Source organism: Arachis ipaensis, chromosome B5 (genome assembly GCF_059453495.1).
Source record: "Arachis ipaensis isolate K30076 ecotype BB chromosome B5, ASM5945349v1, whole genome shotgun sequence".
Taxonomy (NCBI): Eukaryota; Viridiplantae; Streptophyta; class Magnoliopsida; order Fabales; family Fabaceae; genus Arachis; species Arachis ipaensis.
This window is the reverse complement of record NC_142440.1, coordinates 141,177,306-141,200,006: the sequence shown is the minus strand read 5'-3', so window position 1 is coordinate 141,200,006 and position 22,701 is coordinate 141,177,306. Positions and strand designations below refer to the sequence as shown.

At 31.4% G+C, this 22,701-nt stretch overlaps 1 protein-coding gene and 1 pseudogene across 4 annotated transcripts; one reads left to right on the top strand and one right to left on the bottom strand.

Moving 5' to 3' along the window:
* The first annotated feature begins 7,394 nt into the window (after positions 1–7,394).
* On the top strand, positions 7,395–11,327 carry LOC107644153 (uncharacterized). 4 transcript variants are annotated; one of them, XR_015883458.1, is made up of 4 exons: positions 7,395–9,191; positions 10,332–10,603; positions 10,708–10,805; positions 10,910–11,327. XR_015883458.1 is itself a non-coding variant. In XM_088487932.1 (2 exons), the coding sequence occupies exon 1, from the start codon at positions 7,515–7,517 to the stop codon at positions 9,180–9,182; it is 1,668 nt and encodes a 555-aa protein (XP_088344058.1). In that variant the 5' UTR covers positions 7,395–7,514; the 3' UTR covers positions 9,183–9,191; positions 10,306–10,439. The 4 variants fall into 4 exon arrangements, 1 of the variants encoding a protein (XP_088344058.1); XR_002347185.2 differs by having other exon boundaries at positions 10,262–10,603; XR_002347188.2 differs by having other exon boundaries at positions 10,262–10,603; positions 10,708–10,812.
* A 6,627-nt stretch (positions 11,328–17,954) lies between these two features.
* Positions 17,955–19,356, bottom strand: LOC148566002 (uncharacterized; annotated as a pseudogene).
* Positions 19,357–22,701: the final 3,345 nt, after the last annotated feature.

The window sequence follows — 22,701 nt, the reverse complement described above, 5'->3', positions numbered from 1 at the left end:
AAGCGTTTGTTTGGCATTGCAATATATTCATTTTTTATGACATGTTTGCAGGCCGAGTGGATGGTGCCTGAAGTGTTAAGAAATGAACCTTCAAATGAAAAGTAAGCTCACTTATCATTGGTTTTCGTCATTAAATTTTTCTTTATTTTGCTTGTGGAGGAGGATTTCATAGTCTTTGTTCCTCTCTGACCTGAATCATCTGGCATAGGGAAAAATAAGTTGGAATTTTTATTACATATAAGTGTTGTTCTTTGGCTTCCTTGTCTCGTCGTTCTTCTCATTGGTTTTGCCACCCTTTTAAGGCATTCATAATTTTATGATTATAACAAGTGGTGATTGGATATCCAGGTGCGATGTTTATAGCTTTGGAGTCATATTATAGGAGCTCTCTACTTTGCAACAGCCCTGGGGTGGAATGAATCCGATGCAAGTTGTGGGTGCTGTCAGTTTCCAGCATTGTTGCCTACTTGCCTTGTCATTCCAGATGATATGGAGCCTGCTATCACGAATATTATCAAGCAATGCTGGCAGACGTGAGTGTACTCTTCAATCATTTTATCTGTATTCTAAGATAACAGAACTCTTGCTTATAGCATTATGAAAACCGCTTGTTCTATCGGATATGAATAATCACATGAAAGGAAATACATATTTGATCTTGTCAATGTACAGTTTTGTTTCAATATAACCATTTTTTTAATAAAAAATCCTTATAAAATGCAAGCCAGTTTCAAGAAACCTCTGTAATGATGACTCGTTTTCTCGGAAAGATTTTTATGCATGATAGGGACTTGATTACACAATTTTTAAACTAGAAGACTTGGTTGAAAACTAGGGACTTAAGGAGTTGTATAGTATTTTTGCTCATTCAGTCCTATGAGGCTGTGATTCTTTTCAGTTTTGACCCTTTCCTTTTTTTTTTTTTTATTTTCTTTCTTCCTAGTTACTTTTATTTTTTTTTTCAGTGGAGCCATTATCAGTTTGTACCATTTGTTTGTGTACATAATTCTTTGTAATTTTGCTGTAATCAATTCTAAATTTTGATGTGCATAAATTATGAAATGTTGGAGTTGTAGCTTGAATGGAAAAAAAAATTTGATAGTGCGTGGAAATTGTTTGGTACTGTAAATGCAAATTGGATAAGCTTTTTATTCTTTTTTTGTTTTTTATTTCTTTATTTGGATGGGTCCAAGACTCCAAGTGTTATGTCTAAGGCTTTGCCTTGGTAAAATTTTTTAAAAAAATGTTTTTTATTTAAAAGCATAAATTTTTTATTTTGCATTTGGTATATAAAAAAGATTATGTATTTGTATTTATAAATTTTAAAAGATAAAAGTGTTTTTAAAAGTATTTAAGATGGAATTTTTCAAAAATAATTTTGTATATTAAAATTAAAAATCTAATATAATCTTATACATTATTTAATATCTAAATATAATTTTTATATTAATATATATTATAATATTTTTATATTTTAAAAGTTATTTTACTAAATGCTATTATTACTTGTATTTATTAAAAATTAGTTTTAATTTAATTTATTAAATATAAATATTATAATTTTTAAAATATTATTTTTTAAAATTTAATTTCTATAAATTACTTTTAAAAAATAAAAATTTTACTAAACAAATCCTAACTTCTTCACCTTTCTTGCTAAAAAAAATAATATTGTTTATATTTTTATCAAACTCGTAAAAATAATATCTTTTGGTTTAAATTTGATGAAAAAAAAATATAAAAGTGCTTTAGTATTTTATTATATACATATATTTAATACGTGATGTTAGATTTATAAAAATAATATGAATAGTTATTTAAGATATAAAATAATTTATATTTTTTGTATATTAAAATTAAATGATTTTATCTTTTAAAATGACTTTATTAGCGGATTAAACATAAATTTTTGTAAGTTTAGTCAACATTTTTTTTTCTTTTAGAAAAGTATTTGAGAAGCCAATTCGAACATATTAATGGTAGTAACAAAGAAAAAAGAGTAAGGGTCCGTTTGGGAAACACCAAAAAGCTACTTTTTTTTAACTTTTAACTTATAGAAAGTTATATTAATGTGTTTGGTAGAATTTTTTAGATAAACTTTTAACTTTTCAAAAAGTTATTTAAGAGTTTTTGAAGAAGTTAAAAAATGTGACTTCTTCTATTTTCAAAAGCTATTTTATCACTCTTATTTAATGCACAACTTTAAAACAAAGACTTCTATAATAACTATCCAAACTCAAAATAACTTATTTAAAAGTTATTATTAATAAAAGTCCTTATATTTTAAACTCCTTTTTCAAAAGAACTTATTTAAGAAGTTTAGCCAAACTGGCCCTTAATACTCAAATTGGTCCTTAAAAGATTATTCGATCTCCAAATTGATCTCCAAAAAATAAAATTAATCAGAATTGTCGTCAAAAAATTTAAAAATTTAAAAATAGTCACATTAATGTCACGTGTCAACAAAAGTTTCAAAGGCGTCATTTTTTTTGTCACCCTTTTCAACCATTTTTCATTACGGTCTATTCCATCGTTCTTCTCAAAACAGAACATCTTTCTAATCCAATCCTTCGTCTTTGGTTCACAAACAGAAAAGGATGTTTGGCTTTGTGACGTTTATTGATGCACAAACTGTTAAAACCATTTTAGACAAAGGGAATTCCCATTATGTTCGTGGGTCTCGGGTGCTTGTTAAACCTTATCGGGAGAAGTCAAGGGTTATTGAAAGGTACTTCCTTGTCTAATGTTCCTTCGGTTTTACATTTTCAGCTCAGAATTGAATGCTTAAACTCTGAGCTTAAGCTTGAAATGTGGGTACAATTGCACTTGACATTAGAAAGGATTCTTGTTATAATTTGATTGTTTATTGGTATAAATGTATCAATATCTGATTATCTTAAAGTTAATTTAGAAAAATTTACATATGATAATAGTATATATTAATTAATTTACTTTCATCCTTTGTGTATAAATAAAATTTAGTAATTTAATTTTATCCTTTGATCATGCTAGTTATGTTGACAGATACCTCTTTTTTAAGAAATTTTTCATATCAACTTTAATTTGGTCAGAAATTATGCTGATAGAATTCAGCACTCTATGTGTTACTCACCTCACCACATAGACATGGATTCTGAAATGAACTCAAGTGAGTATCATATTATTTTGTTTGGTATCTATATTACTTGTCCTATTCATATGACTTGTTCTATGATCATTTTCTCATTAGTCACTAAAATAACCTTTTTCATTTTTTTTGTAGTTCCAAGAAGTTGTGAGAATGCTAGATCTCTTAAAAGACAACTGATGGAAGAGTAGGAACAGGCTCTAGAACTAGTAGAAATGCAAAGGAGACGTTTGACAATGTTGCAATTTGCCCAAAATTCTCTGTCTACTTCACCCCATTTTCGCTTCTCCACGAATGGAATGAGAGCTTCAGAAGGTATATAGTAGTAATATGAATTGCATTTATTTATTATGAATATATTCTTTGTATCATTTTTTATAAGGTTACTTTACATTTTTCAGATCATTTTAATTTCAACTTTCATCCTCAAGAATCTTTAAAAAACACACGCAGAAAGAAATATAGACTTTAAATAGCCCAAGGCCAAAGGCATCAACTTTCTTTTGATACACTTTACAGTATCAAGTAGTTTTGAAGTTTAGTCAAAATCTTTGGCTTTTAAAATGAAGGTAGCAGCAGGAGAATTATAAGTTATTAGCAGGACTATATATTATATTATGCATAATTTTCAACCATAATGTATCCTTGTCTAGACTTTGGCCAATTAGACGCTGCCCATGATGCAGTTCAACAACAATTTTAGCTCTATAGAATCAATTTGTTGCTACAACAACAATGGGAGAATAAGGGATTAGGGTTTATTCCCTTTAGAAATAATTTGACAAAAATTTTTAAACATATCTTGTCATTCGCTATTCTGCACCAACCTGTCATGCTGATATGACACACTAACGGCCACATAAACAAAATTTAACGTTGTTACTGACCGGAATGAACGAAAGGGAGACAGAAAGACTAACGTGACCATTTTAAAATCTTTTGGGGACAATTCTGATTAATTTTATTTTTCGCAAACTAATTTAAAAATTGGGTAATTTTTCAGGACCAATATGAGTATTTATTCAAAGAAAAAATATATTTTTTTAATTTGCTTTTTTTAATTAATGTTATAAAATAGACTTACATTAAATTATCTTTATATAAAATTAATAGTTAAAATTTATTAAATAATAATTTAGTTAAATTTATTAAATTATTTAATAATTTTTAAATATTATTTTTATATAAAAATATTTACATGTAAGTAGTTGTCTATAAAATATAATTTTTATCGGTGTTTTTTAAGTGGAATAAAAGAAGTAAAGAAAATGTGATATAATAAAAGGCTATTGCTATGCTAATGAAACTTTTTTTTTTCTTCACATGATGAACTGAGGTAGCATACTCTAGAATAGATACATTTACCTAGTCTCGGACAGCTTTTCTACTTTGTTACAGAAGTTTTATTTCTTCTATAGGATAAATAATTAGTAAAGTTTTTCTACGAATAGGCCTCGAGACCCTTTTTGTGTGTTTTTTTATTTTTATTGATTGTTGTTACTATATTTTTTTCTGCTTCTCGTGAGATTGGGGGAGGGGAGTTTATTTATCAGGAGTCTTTTGCAGGTTTTCTATTGTATGTCCAAGACTCCAAATAGTAGTAGCTATTAGGTTCAGTTTGGGTAAATAGGCTAATTAAATTTTTTTTGAAAAAATAGTTTAAATAATAAATAATTATTTAAAAATAGTTTATAAATAAATTATTTTGTATTTGGATTTTTAATTCTAAAAATGTTTATTTTATAGAAATGTGATAAAAAGTAATAATATTATGAGAGAAGTCATTTTTTTAAACTTCTCTATAAACTTTTAAATAGTTTCTTAAAAAGTTGCAATTTGGTTTTGAAAATTGCATTAGACATTAATACTACTACCTTTCATAAGTCAAAAGCTCAAAAAATTTATTTTTAAAGCTTCCCAAGGTCATTAATGTTTAGAAATACATTTTACCAAAAAAAAAACATGTTTAGAAATACATGTTGTTGAATGAAGGTTTACTCTATTGGTCCCTATAGTTTCGCGAAATTTTCAATTAGGTCTCTATATTTTTTTTTCCTTTTAATTGGGTCTCTGCATCAAATTTTTTTTTTTCAATTGAGTTCCTACACTTTTTTTTTCTTTTATTTGATTTTCTGCACTAATTTTTTTTATTTAGTTAGGTCTCTATACAATTAAGTCAATTACTACCAAAAGAGACCTAATTAAAAAAACATTAGTGCAGGGACCTAATTAAAAAAATATATAAAAATTTAATTGAAAATTTGACACTATAAAAACTAATAGAATAATCAAACCTTAAATGAATTCGCATTAAAAAAATTTATTAAAATTAACAGACCTAAAGAGCAATCATTGTTTCTTGGTAAAAAATTATTATTTAGGGTCCCTAATTTTAATGATAATAACTAATAGCTATAGGGTGTAATATTTTATTAGGTGACAATTTTTTATTTATTCCATTCGATCTTTTTCCAATATGATAAGTTAATTTGCCAATATTATTTGATAATTTTTTTAATATAAGTAAACAATTATCAAGAGGCAGAAACAAAAATTAACTCTCATTAATTGTTAGAGCATGAATATTGTCTAAGTATAAATTTCTTAATATATTCTTTCCTAGCATAATATTAAATATTTTTGGTCTTCCACTTCACTCGAAAAAATATATAGTAGAGTTGGACAAAATTTTATAAACAGGTGGATATTAAGTGTATCAGCAAAATTATGGTAAATGTGATGCTAACCACTTCAAACTTTTAACTTTATACTATTTAACAAATTTTCTAAACCATAAACCTTAAAATTATCGGTCGATATTATACTTTTCTAAAGGTAACATATTTCTTTGTTGTTATTATTATTATATTTAATTATTTTATTAACATTTATAATTTTATCAAATTTTTAATTAATTTTTTATATTTTAAAAATTTGTAATTAAATTTATATATTAGATTAAAACTTTCAGTTAGATCATCTCATTTTTGTTATTAAAAAATACTATTTGTTTTAAAAATAAATATTTTAAAATTATTAAAATATTTTTAAATAAAATTAAATTATACAGTTGGTCCCTATATTTTTAATGAAATTGTAAATTGGTCCCTATACCAATGAGAGTCTTTGATTCTGTCGAAATGACGTGTGTTTCTTGCACTACCACCATTAATTTCAAAAACTGCTTCACACGCCGTGTCCTGATCCTCCAAGGACCCGAGTGGTTCTGGTGCTAATAAAGCGAAACGCTACGAAACTTGGTTTGCGAGGGCAAGAGGGTTAGGATGGTCCTTGACAGGATCTGGATGGCGAAGGGCGGGGAGGCGTTGGCAGACGTTATGGGAAGGGAAGAAGATGAGGAGCTTCATGCGTTCCAAAACGGTGCGTTTGAGGTTGATGGTGGTGATGGTGTTGGAGCGGTAGAGAGAAAGACGCTGATAGATCGTGAGTTCTTGGATCGGTATGTGCCTATGGGTAGGATTCAGAGCCATACTACGAGGGATTTGATTAGTAAGATTGAGTTGTTAGAGAGAAGGATTTTGTTTATGATGAGAGAAAGATTTTAATTATTGATAATTTAAATATAATTGGGATGAGTTGAATTTTGTTCATTCATGATAATAGTGTATATTATCGTGGTAGTTTGTATAATTACCATTAATTTTGATTTTTACCGTGTGTTAATGAATTTGATCATCAGCAATGATTTCGGCATTGTTGTTGTTAAAATCGTATTATTGTTAAAGAAGAAGAACAAACACACCGAAGAGAAAAGAAGGAAAAAGGGAGAAAAGAGAAAGAAGAAGATATTATGATAAATGTGCATTTTTTTTACTATAAAATGTTATTGATGACCTAATTACAAAATTATATTTTGTATAAGAATCTAATTATAAACTTTAAAATGTAGGGACCAATTTATAATTTTAGTAAAAATATAAAAATTAGTGGTGTAATTTAATCTTTAAATAACAATTAATAAGGATTTAATTGTGAAAATTTAATTATAATTTTTAAATTTAAAAATTTAATTAAAAATTTGATCAAATTATAAAGGTTAATAAAATAATTAAATTTTATTGTTTTTTTTTTTGATATTATAAATTTTATTGTTATTGTTGTTGTCGTGGTTGTTTGATAGATCACATGTTTTTCTCGAGCATAATGAAACCATTACTGTCCCAAGCCTTGTAATTTATTTGGTATATACGTCCAATTCATAAAATTGATAAAAAAAAATATCAATAGAACCCAATTAAAAGGGGACTGGAGTCTGGAGACCTTTCATTAGTATGGGGAGTGTTGGAAACAGAGGAGTAAGGACTATTTCCGTAGGGTTAGCAAACTCCTTCAAACTTAGACAACAGCGAGAGTGCGAATCACTAAAATGTTGTCATCCTCAACCTCAACGATCACTTTCATTTTTAGGTATTCTTTTCTCCAAATCCCTAATTTTGTTGCCTTCCCTTCCTCTTCATCTTCATTCTCATCCCTTCACTCTCATTCTGTGCCCCCATCCACTCGCCAAGTAGATGAAGCTGTTGATTCCTTCACTCGCATGCTCTCTATGCGTCGCCCTCCATCCATCATCCAATTCACCAAGATTTTGGGATCTCTTGCCAAGACCAACCATTTCTCCACCGCCATTTCCCTTTTTCAGCAATTGCAAGCCAGGGGAATCGCTCCCGACTTATTTACTTTGAGCATCGTAATTAATTGTTGTTGCGGCATGGGTCGTATGACACTTGCTTTCTCTGTATTGGCCAAGATTTTCAGAATGGATTATCAACCTGATACGGTAACATTGAATACACTCGTTAAAGGCCTCTTTCTCTGTGGTAGTGTTGAAAAAGCAGTGCGCTTTCATGACAGAGTGCTGGCTCATGGATTTCACTTTAATCAAGTCACTTATGGGACCTTGATCAATGGCCTCTGTAAGACCGGACACACGTCAGCTGCTATTCAAGTGTTGAGAAAGATCCCACGGTATGGCATTGCTCCTAATGTCTTCATGTACGGCGCAATTATTGATAGCCTCTGCAAGGATACACTTGTAAGTCAGGCTTTTCATTTATACTCTGAAATGCTTGCTAAGGGAATTTCTCCTATTGTTATCACATACAGTTCTCTCATTTTTGGATTGTGTCTTGAGGGTCAATATAAGGAAGCCATTGATTTGTTAAGTGATATGGTGCTTAGAAACATTAATCCAAATGTTTGTACCTATAATATTTTGATCGATGGGCTATGCAAGGAAGGAAAGATCAAAGATGCTAAGAGTGTATTGGCTGTAATGGCAAAACATGGTGTGAAACCAGATGTAGTTACTTATACCAGCTTAATGGATGGATATTGTTTGGTTAATCAGGTAAATAGGGCAAAATATATATTCAACACAATGGCCCAAATTAGAGTGTTACCCAATGTTCAAAGTTACAGTATCATGATTAATGGCTTCGGCAAAAGTAAAATGGTCGATGAAGCCTTGAATCTCTTTAAAGAAATGCATCGCAAGAACTTGGTTCCAGACACGGTAACTTACAGCACTCTTATTGATGGCTTGAGCAAATCAAAGAGAATCTCCCATGCTTTGGAGCTTCTTATCGAGATGCATCATAGAGGTCAACCCGCTAATGTAGTCACTTACAATTCGTTGTTGGATGGGATGTTCAAAAACCAACAACCTAACGAGGCATTTATGTTATTCAATCAAATGAAAGAGTGTGCCATTGATCCAGATATATTCACTTACAATATACTTATAGATGGCCTATGCAAAAGTGGAAGACTTATAGATGCAAAAGAGATTTTTCAAGATCTTTCCGTTAAAGGCTATCGTCCAAATGTGAGGACATACAATATTATGATCAATGGGCTCTGCAAAGAGGGCTTGTTTGAAGAAGCATTGGCACTCTTGTCAAAAATGGAAGGCAATGGTTGCTTACCAGATGCTGTGACTTTTGAAACTATTATTAGTGCTTTGTTTGAAAAAGATGAGAATGACATGGCGGAGAAACTTCTTCGGGAAATGGTTGCTAGAGGCTTATTGAATTGATAAAAGAAGGTAAGATACATCAACTCAAATTGATATTACATCTCCTTGTTGCTGAATATGTATCATAGTTTTGTAAATTCTGTGTCTATTGGGTCAGAGGACTTTGGCAATGCCATGACATCAATATAATTTTGCACTTTCTATTTTTGCAATTGCTATCATCCTTTTTAATTCCACTACTTTATTGATTCTTTAGATTATATTCCTAGTTATAGCTTACAGATTTAGTGTTTAAGATCTCTTTATAGCAATCGAGTGTTCTTTACTATTATTCTCTGAGATCATATATTTATCATGCTACAAACTAAGCAAAACTAAAATGATTGAAAATTTTGTTTTGTTGTTTGTTCTCTGTTATTCTGTTGTGCAACTTATTTTCCCGTAACTTTGTAGGTACCAAATATATATATATATATATCAAACTAATTCCTGTGACTGTCTTATCATAAGCAACCATGAGCTATTTTTATTTGATTGAATCCTCTGGGAATTGTTGTAAAAGGAAATTTAAGTAGGTAATAAGGATTTATTCTCAGGCTATATAGTTTTCACTTCCATCTTAAAATTAAACCCACCTTCTAAAATGCATGTCCCCTTTTTTCATCAACCTAAGCAACATCCAGTCAAGATTAATATGGTTCATTTATCTCAAAATTTTTGGCCATTTTCTTAATGCTACTCAGTTGTATTGCTTGGAAATTGCTTCTGTTGAAAATATGTACATTATGAAGTATTTTTTTGGAGAATGTTTTTCTGTTAATTCTTAGATAAATTACCTCGTTATTTCTTGTGTAGACATTATTCTATTGTATCTGTTTATTAGCATTTTGAAAAAAGTTACTAGCTTGGAGTTTTGTTTTGTGGTGTTTGAGATGGGAATGTTAAAACTTAACAGTGAAAAAATATAGAATTCTTTGGAATTGCAGTTGATTTTATTTGGTAAATTTATTTGCATAATTATTGCATTTATTTGTTTATTATTTATTTTCAATTAGATGTTGGACTATGAATATAGCTTTATTGCTGAATATTTCATATTTATGAAACTGATTTTGATCTTGTATTGGTGGTTGACTTAGGTTGAGGTTTGATATGGCTTTCATCCTTGTTTTTTTTCTCAAAGATAGAATTTCATTTCATGAAAATCAGGATTTGGGTCCACGATGGACCACTTACAAGACTAAAAGAGAGATTTCCCAACAAAACTTGTCTAAATCAGGAAACAACATTGAAAGGGAAGGAAAGAGTAAAGTGAAAACTTCTTCTTCAGACATTTCTAATCTTCTTCGCATTCCTCAGTCGAGCAAGCACGCTTGGAACTCTGATTCACTCCTTCTGGCTCGTTCAAGGACACAAGCCTCATCGAACTCTTCACCGTCAAACATGAATCTGTTGCGAGCCTTCCATATCTCCCACATCAGGTTTGCAGCTTCTCTCAATTTGTTCACGCCATTTCTGCTTCTTTTCAACTTCTCAGTTAACTCCATCCACTGTTGCCATACTTCTTGGTCCGTTTGACTTCCAGGGACTCCAATTTCGGATCTGAGCCAAGTGGACCATGACTGAGCACAGCTAATTATGCAGTGTTGGACTGTTTCTTCCATCGCGGTACATCTTCGACAGGTTGGGGGTATTGTTCTGATTCTTCCATGGAGTTGTTGGTTCACCGGCAATCCCTTGTGCATTACTTTCCAGAGGAAGATTCTTATTTTCGGTTGCACTTTCAGGTCCCAAATAGAAGTCCAGAGCTTCTTCTGCTGGCAGTGGAGTGGCATCAGATCGAGTGGAGGGTGGTAGAACTAGTGCGCCAGTAAATATCCTGAAGCCACGGTGTAGCAACCCTTTTTCTCCCTTGGCCAGGTAACTGAATCATCCCCTTCCCCAATTTCAGTTTGTAAAATATTATGTGCAATATCTGTACTGAATTGTTCTGCAATGAGCTGTTGGTTCCATTGCTTGTTTTCGTTTAGGAGTTGATTAACCCAAATTAGTTGTGAGTTAGTAGGAATTAACATCTGAGTAGATAATGCTTGTTGATTTTTGATCCAAGAGTCCTCCATTTACATATGGGTAAATACCAATCTACCATGTTATATGTATAAATTTAACTGGCTACACATTAATCCAAACTATGTTGAAGCTCTCTAGTGTGAATTTTCCTTTATACTTTGATTTGTATTTGGCCCCTTTGGAATCAATTGTGAGACACTAGAGTACTTCTCAACTAATTTGGTTTCTTGTTGAACCCATACTCACTAGATTTTAAACTTCAAAAATCACTTCATCTTAAACGGATGAAATATTGCTGTTGCTATAAACTTTGCAAAGCCAATCTTTGCATTATAATTTGGTTCTCATTTATATACTTCCATTCTAACTTTGTGTGGTGCGTGCTGCATAAAACAGTTTTAGACTTAAGCAAACAGTACTCCAAATAAACATTTGATACTGCAAAGGGAATAATTTTGCTTTATGGTGAGAGTATATGATATACAATGTGTTTTGGATATTGCAAGTTCATCAAGAGTTGTTTGAGACTCTACAGAAAGGGAAAATTTTAATATAGTTAACCAATTCTTTGTTCATTTTCACTGACATACAAAATGGGAGCTCAAGTTGAATAGTATATTTTATTTTTTATTTTTTTTTTCAGTTTTCGTTATGCAATCCACAATGCAGTTCTTTTCAGGTTTTACCATTTGTAGGGAATTTAACTTTTGTTATGTCATTAAAAAGTTGCGATTTCTACCTTGGAGCAGAAGAAATAATGGTTAACTATATTAAAATTTTTGGTGCTGGTAATTGTTGGCGCTATAAATTGTGACCGCTAGTATATTTTATATGTAGTATTTATTATGAAATGTAAATATAAAATTTACTAATATTATATGATAATTTTTTGTGTCAATATTATATGATAATTTATTATTTATTGTTAATTTTCTAGTATTAGTTCCTGCAAGATATCATAGGTTAAGTTTCACCTAATCAATTTATAAGAAGTTTTTATATTGTTTTACATGTAACTAATTTTTATATTATTGAATTTGAATTATATTGTTTATTATTGTCTTATATATTATTGAATTTGAATTAAATTAATAATAATGTCATGTGACTTTAGATATAGTCTAGTTAATACAATATAGTAGAAAGTAGAAACAGATATTACAGTTAAAAACATGAATGACCAATATATTTCTAGTCATGAGAACACGATACCTAAGTGTTTTTCTTCTCTACCACCTCAATACATCAAATCTATTAAAATCTTTGGTTACACCTCAATACCTATCTATCTCATTCTTATTGAGTTTACTTGACTTTATTTTCTATGTTTGCTTCCATTTTCTCAAAGGATCTTTAATCATATCGCTATCATTTTCACTTATTTTTAAACTAAAATTTGGTTCGATATCTGAAGAAAAATTTGCATTTTGAGTGTTCGCTAATTTTGCCTCCAATTCCTAATTTTCCCTGCACATATCATTCCAATTCCTAATTTTCTCATCGTTCAATCATAATTTCTCTCCAAATAATTTTTTGGGTAAAGTATATATTTTGTCTTTGAAGTTTGACAAAAATTTTAAAAATACCTTTAAGTTTTATTTTGTTTCAATTTTGTCCTAAAGTTTTCGATTTGTATCAAATATACCCTTAACGGCTAATTTTTTAAAAAATTTAAGATCAATTCAACAACAATTTCATAAGAACAACCCTCAACATAAGCAAATCAAGCATAATTTTTATACATTATTGTTAGATTGGTTTTAAATTTTTTGAAAATTTACCTGTCTAGGGTATATTTGATGTAAATTGAAAACTTTTGGGATAAAATTAAAACAAAATAAAACTTAGGGGTATTTTTGAAACTTCTGTCAAATTTTAGGGATAAAAAGTATACTTTACCCTAATTTTTTTTTATCACCATCATTCAACGATGGTGAACACTTTCAGGACTCCAATAATAGTACTACACCTCCAGCATCTTCGTACCTTTTTTTGTTCTTTTCAAATTTAATACTCATGCTTTACTTTAAAATTTAAGTGAACTATCAATCTGATTCCTATCCATTTTTCAGAATGATAATGTAACCCCTTTAAAAAAATACGATCCACTTTGGTCTCTATTCTTTATTTCGTGAGACAACGTGGTACTGTTTCTCTGTTAATTTTGAACGGAAAATACTGACGTGTCAAATTTGTCAAATTTAAAAATAGATAGAGACTTAATTGTCTCTAAATTTAAATTAGTTAGGAGTTTATTTGTCCTTATCTTTTAAACGATATTTTTTAAAATTATTTTTTTATTCATTATATTAATATTCTTTTTCAATAAATTATTGAATATATAATATAATAAATACAAACTAATTAATAAATTATTCAAATTTAAAAATATCATTTATTATGAAACTAAATAAATAATTTTGAAATATAATTTTTAAATATATAAATAATAAACATTAAAATACGATTAATACATTAATAATGACCGTATGACATTAGGGTTATTTTTTTTGGTGACTAAATAGAAAAGAAAGAAAAAAAAGATACAAAACCAAATTAATTGGCTAGGGTCATATCTAAATCTATTAGATGTTGAAGCTCACTCCATGGTTGGCTCCAATTCGAGTGAATGTCCGCGACAGAAGCAGCTGCTTTAGCCATACAATCTGCAACACTATTTGCAGTCCTCTGAATTAAAAGAATAGAGACTCTCCAATTCCAATTCATAACCTCCTGTATATGCTTTGCCAAATCCCATTCCGGAATATCTTTACCAAGCATTCTTTGGTTTACCAAGAAAAGAGCTTCTAAACAGTCTGTTTCACAAATAACCTCACGAAATCCACTCTCCCAAGCAAGAAGTAAACCTCTCCAAATTGCATACAATTCAGCAAAAAGAACACTGCACACTTCGACTTTCCCAGTGCAACCTTTCAACCAACATCCATCAGGATTGCGAATGATACAACCAAAACCAGCATAGCCAGAAGGAGCAAACCAACTAGCATCACAATTCAATTTAACAGAATAAACTGGAGGTGGAACCCAATGCAAACAAAGTGAAGGAGGAGACAGAGATTGATGCATAGCAAAAATAGTGTGAAACTCCCTTACTGAACTACGAATCAAACTCACCACTTTACTAGCACTCCATGAATCATCTATATTAAATAAGTCCTGATTCCTGCTTCTCCAAATCCACCAGATGGTCGAAAAGAAAAGAAAAACATTTTCACTCCTTGCACCGCTGTAGAGCCAATCATGTAAATTCGAGTTATTTGAATACAGGCCTAAAAGGTTCCAGACCTCCTTGGCACTAGGGCACTCCCGAAGACAATGAAGAATTGATTCAGAACCATTCTGACACCGATGACAGGTGCTAGATAAAGCTAAACCACGACCCAAACGAAACTCTGCCGTAGGAATAGCATTATGAAGACTGAGCCAAATCAAGAACTTGTACTTCTCAGGAATATGCAGTCGCCATACCCACAACCAATTATCATGCTCATTCCAGTCAAACTTTCTTTTGGCTAGCCAACTGTACCCACTCCTAGCTGAGTAAAGTCTAGAAGATGCCACACCCCACGACCAACCCGAACTCTCTCCAGCATTCAAATCCGGATTATAAGCATTCAAACGCTGTTTGACATCTTCTGGAATGGTAGAGAAAATATCATGGAGATTCCATTGACCATCTTTCCAAACGTCTCTAATAGTTAAATCAGAGTCAGATATATGTACAAAAGGGACATCTTGAGCAATTGGGCCCTCAATACTCCAATTGTCAAACCAAAAAGATTGATCAAGTGACCCAACGCACCAAGAGAAGGCATCCTTAAGAGCACCAAAAGCCTTTGAGATACTCTTCCAAACATGAGAAGCATTGCAAGGGATAGGGCCATCTAAAACTCCCTCATTCCTCAGATACTTCGCCCTCAATAGAGCAACCCAAGGCTTGTCCTGACAATGGAAAAGTTGCCACACCAATTTACCAAGTAAAGATATATTAACACACGCAGGATCTCTAACACCCAGGCCACCAAATTTTTTTGGAGTGATCACGGTCCTCCAATTAACAAGAGAAAGACCTTTACCATCCACTTGACCCTTCCAAAGGAACTGTCTCATCATAGAAGATAATTTATCGCAAACCCAATTTGGAAAAAAAGATACCTGCATATGATAGACAGGAATGGATGCTGCAACAGAATTGATCAAGCAAAGTCTCCCTGCTTTATTTAGAAGCCTTCCTTTCCAATTAGCTAATCTTCCCCTCACCTTTTCGATCACCGAATGAAAAGAAGCCCTACTGATACGGGAATGATTAAGGTTAACTCCAAGATATCTTCCTAAGTCCAAAGCAAAACGTATTGAAGAAACACTAGTAAAAATATCTCTTCTACGAGCAGTCACATTTTTAGAACAAAAAGCTTTAGACTTTTCAAGATTCACTTTCATGCCAGATGCCTTGCAAAAAATGTTAAGAGAATGCATGACCATTTGGACCTGACTCTTTGTAGCCTGACAGAAGAGTAAGAGATCATCTGCAAACATCAAATGAGAAAATTTTGGGCCACCCCTAGTGACAGAAACTGGTTTCCACACACCCTCAACCACCTTATGAGATATATAGCAAGCAAGTCTTTCCATACAAAGCACAAATAAGTAAGGAGACATTGGATCGCCCTGTCTAAGCCCCCTTCTAGGAGCAAAACTATCCAATCTATTCCCATTCCACATAATAGAAAGAGATGATGCACGGACACAAGTCATAATCAAATTAACAGTGATGATAGGAAAACCAAAAGCAATGAGAGTACTCTCCAAAAACCTCCAATCCACCCTATCATAAGCTTTTTCAAGATCAATTTTAAAAGCAAGAGTACCTTTCTTGGATTTTGTGTGCTTCATGAAATTCAGAATTTCTTGGGCCACAATAATATTATCAGGAGCACCACGACCTGGAATAAAACCTCCTTGTAAAGGACTAACAATATCTGGAAGAAAAGGCCGAAGTCGGTTAGTCAATACTTTGGTGATAATTTTATAAACAACATTACACAAGCTAATAGGCCTGAAATCCTTCATAAAGGTAGGGTTATCAATTTTAGGAATAAGCACAATCAGAGTTTCCATGATGCTAGGATTTAAGAACTCTCCCAAAAAAGCGCTCCGGACAATATTCCAAATCTCAGTGCCTACTATCTCCCAATATTCTTTAAAAAAATAAGCTTGAAAGCCATCTGGACCAGGAGCCTTAAAAGGGCTCATACTGAATACTGCTGACTTGACTTCCGCAAAAGAGACAGGGTCAATTAACCTAGCACAAGCCTCAGTGCTCAGAGTGGGCATCGGAACATCCCCTAAACAATCAACCTCAACCTCTTCCGTTGTACCAAAGAGATTCTTGTAAAAAGAGAGGGCTTCTTCCTGGAGAATATCTGGATCAGTAGACCAAGACCCATCTTTAACATATAATCCATGTACTCTATTATGGTTTCTACGCACCAAAGTCTGAAGATGAAAGAATTTAGTGTTTCTATCCCCATACTTGACCCACTGCTCTCTAGATTTTTGGTACCAAAAAAGTTCCTCTTGCAACAAAAGCCTATTGTAATCTTCCCTCAGTACAGCTTCTTTAATTCTCAGAGATAACACATCGGTAACCTCTAAACGCCGTTGAATCTGATCAATCTGATATTCCAGCTTATTTTTTCGCACAAAAATATTTCCAAAAATCTTTGAGTTGAAGTCCAAAGAAGCCTGTTGAACCATCTTAAGCCTTTCGGTAACGCCTCCAAACTCTTGATTCCAAGCCTTACTAATAACATGTTTATAAGAAGGATGTGTTGCCCACGCAGCTTGGAACCTAAAAGGACGTGAACCTTTCACTCTGGGGCTACCATGACAACGAACTAAAATAGGACAATGATCAGAATGAAGCCTGCTAAGAATTTCAGAATAACCCTCAGGAAACATTGTCATCCACGCCTCATTAACTATAGCTCTATCCAACCTTTTAGCCAAGTCCCTGCCAGCCTGAACTGCTCTATACCAAGTATATCTCCTACCAGTCACTTTAAGATCAAAGAGCTCACAGTCATCTAGAGTAGTAGCTAATAGACTAGCTCTGTGAGAAGAAAAATAAGCACCTGTACTCTCATCTGGTGCCACAATCTCATTAAAATCACCAACTGCCATCCATGGTCTATTATGGCCTGAATTAATAGAACGCAAATGATCCCAAAGCATACATCTTTTTTCGAATTGAGGACTCCCATATACTGCACTACAAAGCCAAACTAAGTTACCCACACTCACTTTCACTGTGATACATTGGTCAATTTGATCAATAACCACACAAGAAGCATTAGCAATAGAAGATAGAAACCAAATGCCACCCTTGTGTCCTACTGCTTCCTCAATACCAACACAATGAAAACCCAACTTATCCCAAAAATTCTTCAAATTATTAAACATGGTATGAGTCTCAAAGAGAAAGAAGAAAGATGGTTTATATATTCTCACCAAATTTTTGCAATGCACACGGGCCATCTTGTTAGACGCACCCCTCACATTCCAGGTTATGATATTGAAACTATCCATAAAAATAGCAAAAAGGGAGCTCCAATAACAAACCCGAGACTCAACATGATGTCCCTGTCTTCGACGATCCTGCCTTTAATGGACTCTCAAGTTGCAGCCCAATTTTCTCCGTCGAAACTTGCACCATACCCGCCGTCGATGCTCCATCCTTATCTACTGGTGAATTCTGCAAAGAGTTTGGGCGAGGACGCTTTCGCACAGTGCCATTTGTTGTCTCACCTTGCTGCTGATGATGAACATTGTGCCGGGTCCCCGAAGAAGCCACACTAACCGGTTTTCCAATATTGATGCCCCTGCTTAATTTTGCTTTGGATCCAGTAGCATGTGTTGTACGTTGGTGATTAGGCCTTGTCCAAGTATTGGTAGCCTTGTTAGGAGTCTTCTTTACTTTTGGTTGGACCTGATGGGTGCTAAGAGAAGGCTTTTGACCCATTTTATACTTTCCTTTCCTAATCACTTGAGTCCAACCTTCCAAATCCTCATGTTGTGCATGGTCTACATGAACAGCATGCAAATCACTCTCCACCAAATCCGGGACAGTAACTTTTACAGTCTCATCTCCAAAATTCTTGCCAAAATGAAAACTTGCCTTTTCTACATATACTGGATTTTTTGAATTTGAGCTTTCTGGCTGCTTTGCTACATCGCTGATCACCTTGGCATTAGTTCCTCCTCCTGCATTGCTGTCAGTCTTGCACACCTTCATATCATGACCAAACTTGAGACAGGAGCCACAAATAAGGTGAAGACTTTCATATTCAACCTCATATTCAACACCTTCAACAAGAATCTTCTTAGTCACTGGCAATCCTAAATCTATCTGAACACATGCTCGAGCATATCGTCCTCTTTCAGCTAATTTTGTTGCCAAATCAACCTTAATGGGAATGCCAACTGCAGCCGCAACACGGAGCATTGCATCTTCTTGGTAGCACCAGATTGGTAATCCAGAAATTCTAATCCACACTAAAGTTGCTCCAAAACAGTTTTCACTTGATCTAAACTCTTGATCCCAAGGCTTCACAGCCACATAATTTCCCTCGATCATCCATGGACCTCCTAAGAGAACTTTTTCTCGCTCCTCAGCTACATCAAACTTCACAAGAAAGTAGTCAAATCCCACGTCCAATAAACCAAAACCTCCCTTAATCCTCCATACCGTTCGGAGTTTATGAGACAATGCAGTGTAGCTATAATGTTTACCTAGCACCTTAATTACTATAGCATCCTTATAAGGTTCTGCCAAGCAATTCTTAGCTTCTTGGGTAAACGTGACACTCGGTGGCAAGAGATCTCCTTGCTTCCCAGAAACTACTGCAATGTTATCTCCCGATAAAGTTTCAACAAGTGAAAAAGCTTTAGCAATCTTGGAACCCACAACTTTGTCCCTGAAAGAAACCTTCAAAGGCTTAGAAACCCCTCCCGAAATATGATCCTCCTTTTCTCCTGATGCAATCCCTCCCCCACTCTCCCCCTTATCTCTTCCGCCGACATTATCGGCTGCCTCACCGTGTTTCACCCTCAAAGTCTCTTCCCCGCTCACTCCAGCGCTCATCTTCGATTTTCAAAATTGTACAGAGTACGGAGTACGTATGACATTAGGGTTATTAATTTAATGCAAAGATATCAAATAGAATTATTAATTTAATTTAAAGAGATAAAAAATTAAATTTGTTATTATACAGAAAAATTTTATTATATATCAAATAATGTGTTTATTAGTTTTCACCTTATTGTGAAAATTATCTAGATCATAATACTTGATTTTGAGTAAAATATATGTAAATTTAATTGAATTTTAATATATGTAAAATTTTAATCAATCTGCATTATTCTTATATTGATAAATCTCCATCGATCTATAGCCTTATAACAATATGTATTATTAATATTATTGATGCTTTGAGTTTGTTGAGTTTATAAATGGTCTTCATAATATATATATATATATATATATATATATATATATATATATATATATATAGTTTTAGTAGCCTACTCCTAATGTATTTTAGGCAAAAATATCAAATAGAATTATTAATTTAGTTTAGAGAGATAAAAAATTAAAGTTGTTATTACTCAAAAAAAAATTATTATATATGAAATAATATGTTCATTAGTTTTCAATTTATTGTGAAAATTATCTAGATCATAATACTAATAGTATATCATAGGATTATTATTATTATTAATATATTAACTGTATTTTAATATTTATTATTTATATATTTAAAAATTATATTTGAGAATTATTTATTTAGTTTCATAATAAATAATATTTTTAAATTTGAATGATTTATTATTTAGTTTGTATTTATTATACCATATATTCAATAATTTATTGAAAAAGAATATTCATATAATGAATAAAAAAATAATTTGAAAAAGATATCGTTTAAAAAATATGGACAAATAAACTCCTAACCAATTTAAATTTAGAGACAATTAGGTGCTTGTTCATTTTTAAACCTGACACGTCAGCATTTTTCGTTCAGAGTTGACGGAGAAAAAGTCATAGGAATTGCGTCGTGTCAAGAAATAAAGAACATGAACCGAAGTGGATTATTTTTTTCTTAAGAGGTCGCGTTGTCATTATGAGAAACGGACATGACTAGATTGATAATTCACTCTTAAAATTATTTGTTTGGTAAATTTTTATTTCAAAAGTCAATTACATTATTTTTTGTCAACGTGACTTACTCAGCCATCATAACCTATACATGTTATGTAATTTTTGTCATTATAGTACAAATTCTATATTATTATTTTTATCGTATTTGTTATATATATAAAGATATTTAAGTAAATTTTTTTATAAAAAATTCACATTTACGTAGAGCAGGTATTTTAATTTCTGGCTCCCGTTTGTATTTATTGGCGGGGTGAATCCTCATCTCCGTGAAAATTTTGCGCGCGGATACCCGTCAGTCACGGATAATCCCAGCAAATATTTACGGATGCAAGTTTTTTTGGCCGAATATACAACCGTATAACGATTTAACTAGTTAAATTGTTATAGAATTCATATTTAAGAATACTATCTTCTTCCAATTCTGCAGAATCTATTCTGCTTTCTTTGTCTCAAAAAATGTTAATATATTGAAGATACTATAATATGGCAAAATGATCAAAGAATTATAAAATCATTGAATTGCTCTATGATAGCTCTAAGTATGTGTGTTTTGGTTGCAATTGATGACGTGAAATCTCATAATATATTCTCATCGAAGCAAGCAAGCCCCCATCCCAACAATAATAATAATAATAATAATAATAATAATAATAATTTCAGCATCAAATAAACAAAGATTCATATACATGGATTTTGTTGGACTATTAATCTAAAATAGAGTAGCAGCCAACAAAATAAAATAGCTTGGAACACCAAAACGAATGAGTCTTGTTGTACTTGACAACAACTAATGAATAATTGAATATCTAATTATAAATTTTTATCTAATATAAGAATTTAATTATAAATTGATTTGTCAATATTGTTTGATAGCATTTTTAATATAAATAAACAATTTTCAAGAGGCATAAATAAAAAATAATTCTAATTAGTTATTAGAGTATGAATATTGTCTAAGTATAAATTTCTTAGTATATTCTTTCTTAGCATAATACTAAATATTTTTGGTCTTCCACTTTACCCGAAAAAATATATAGAATTGGATAAAATTTTACAAATAGGTATATATTAAGTGTACCAGTAAAATTATGATAAGTGTGATGCTAACCACTTCAAACACACTAATTCGGCCTATTTTAATATTATATTACTCAACAAATTCTCTAAAGTCTAAACTATAAACCCTAAAATTATCTATCGATACTATACTTTTCTAAGGATAACATGTCCTTTTATTGTAATTATTATTATATTTAATTATTGTATTAGTATTTATAATTTCATCAAATTTTTACTTAGATTTTTATAATTTAAAAATTTATAATTAAATTCATATACTAGATTAAAATTTTCAATGAGATCATTTCTATTTTTTTGGTTAAAAAATACTATTTATTTTAAAAATAAATATTTTAAAATTATTATATTTTTAAATAATGACTAATAAAGATTTAATTATAAATTTTTATTTAATATAAAAATTCTCGAGCATGATGATTGATGAAATGAAACCATTACTCCCCCAAACCTTAAAATTTATTTGGTATGTAGGTCCAATTCATAAAGTTGATAAAAATAAAACGGCCGTGGAATCTGGAGACCTCCATATTCCAATTATGGGTCCATCTAGTGTACAGATGTGGATGTACAGATTTTTTGTTTTTTGTGGTTGTTAAAAGCGTATCACTAAAAGTGTTGCTTAAAGAGAAAGTGTTACCCTTAATCGTTAACTTGGCTCTGATACCAATTTTTTAAAGTCGACTTTTCTTTTAATTTCTTTTTCAAAATTTCTATTAACTCTTCATATTTTACTTCGAATAAGTTTATAATGTTTATAATTTGTATAGATTCGATTGGTGGTGCTTTATTTAAATAATATGCAAATTCATAATCAAAAGTATTGACCATTTCTTATAATTCTGATTTCATTTTTATAATTTTTCAATCTTGTTTTAGTTTATAATATTCTTTTTTGCATGGATTATTGTATATAAAATCTTTTATCTGTTTGTCTTTTTCTTTAATATAATTTCTCAAATCCTCAAAAACTTCTTTTATTTCTACACTTTCTGTTGTTTCTAAATATCTTTTTAATTTTTCAACTTCATTCTCCATTTTTTCTTTCAACAGCTTTAATTCTTTTAAGTCATAATATGGTTTTCCAGGCATTTATAAATTTTTTAAGTTTAACTCCAACTTGTTTATATTTATTCTTATTTCTATCCTTTTTATTATAAGGTCATCAATTTCGATCTGAAGATTATTTAA

What these genes read in the sequence shown, in the direction of transcription:
- LOC107644153 (XM_088487932.1), top strand. Translation starts at nt 7,515, where the DNA reads ATGTTGTCATCCTCAACCTCAACGATCACTTTCATTTTTAGGTATTCT.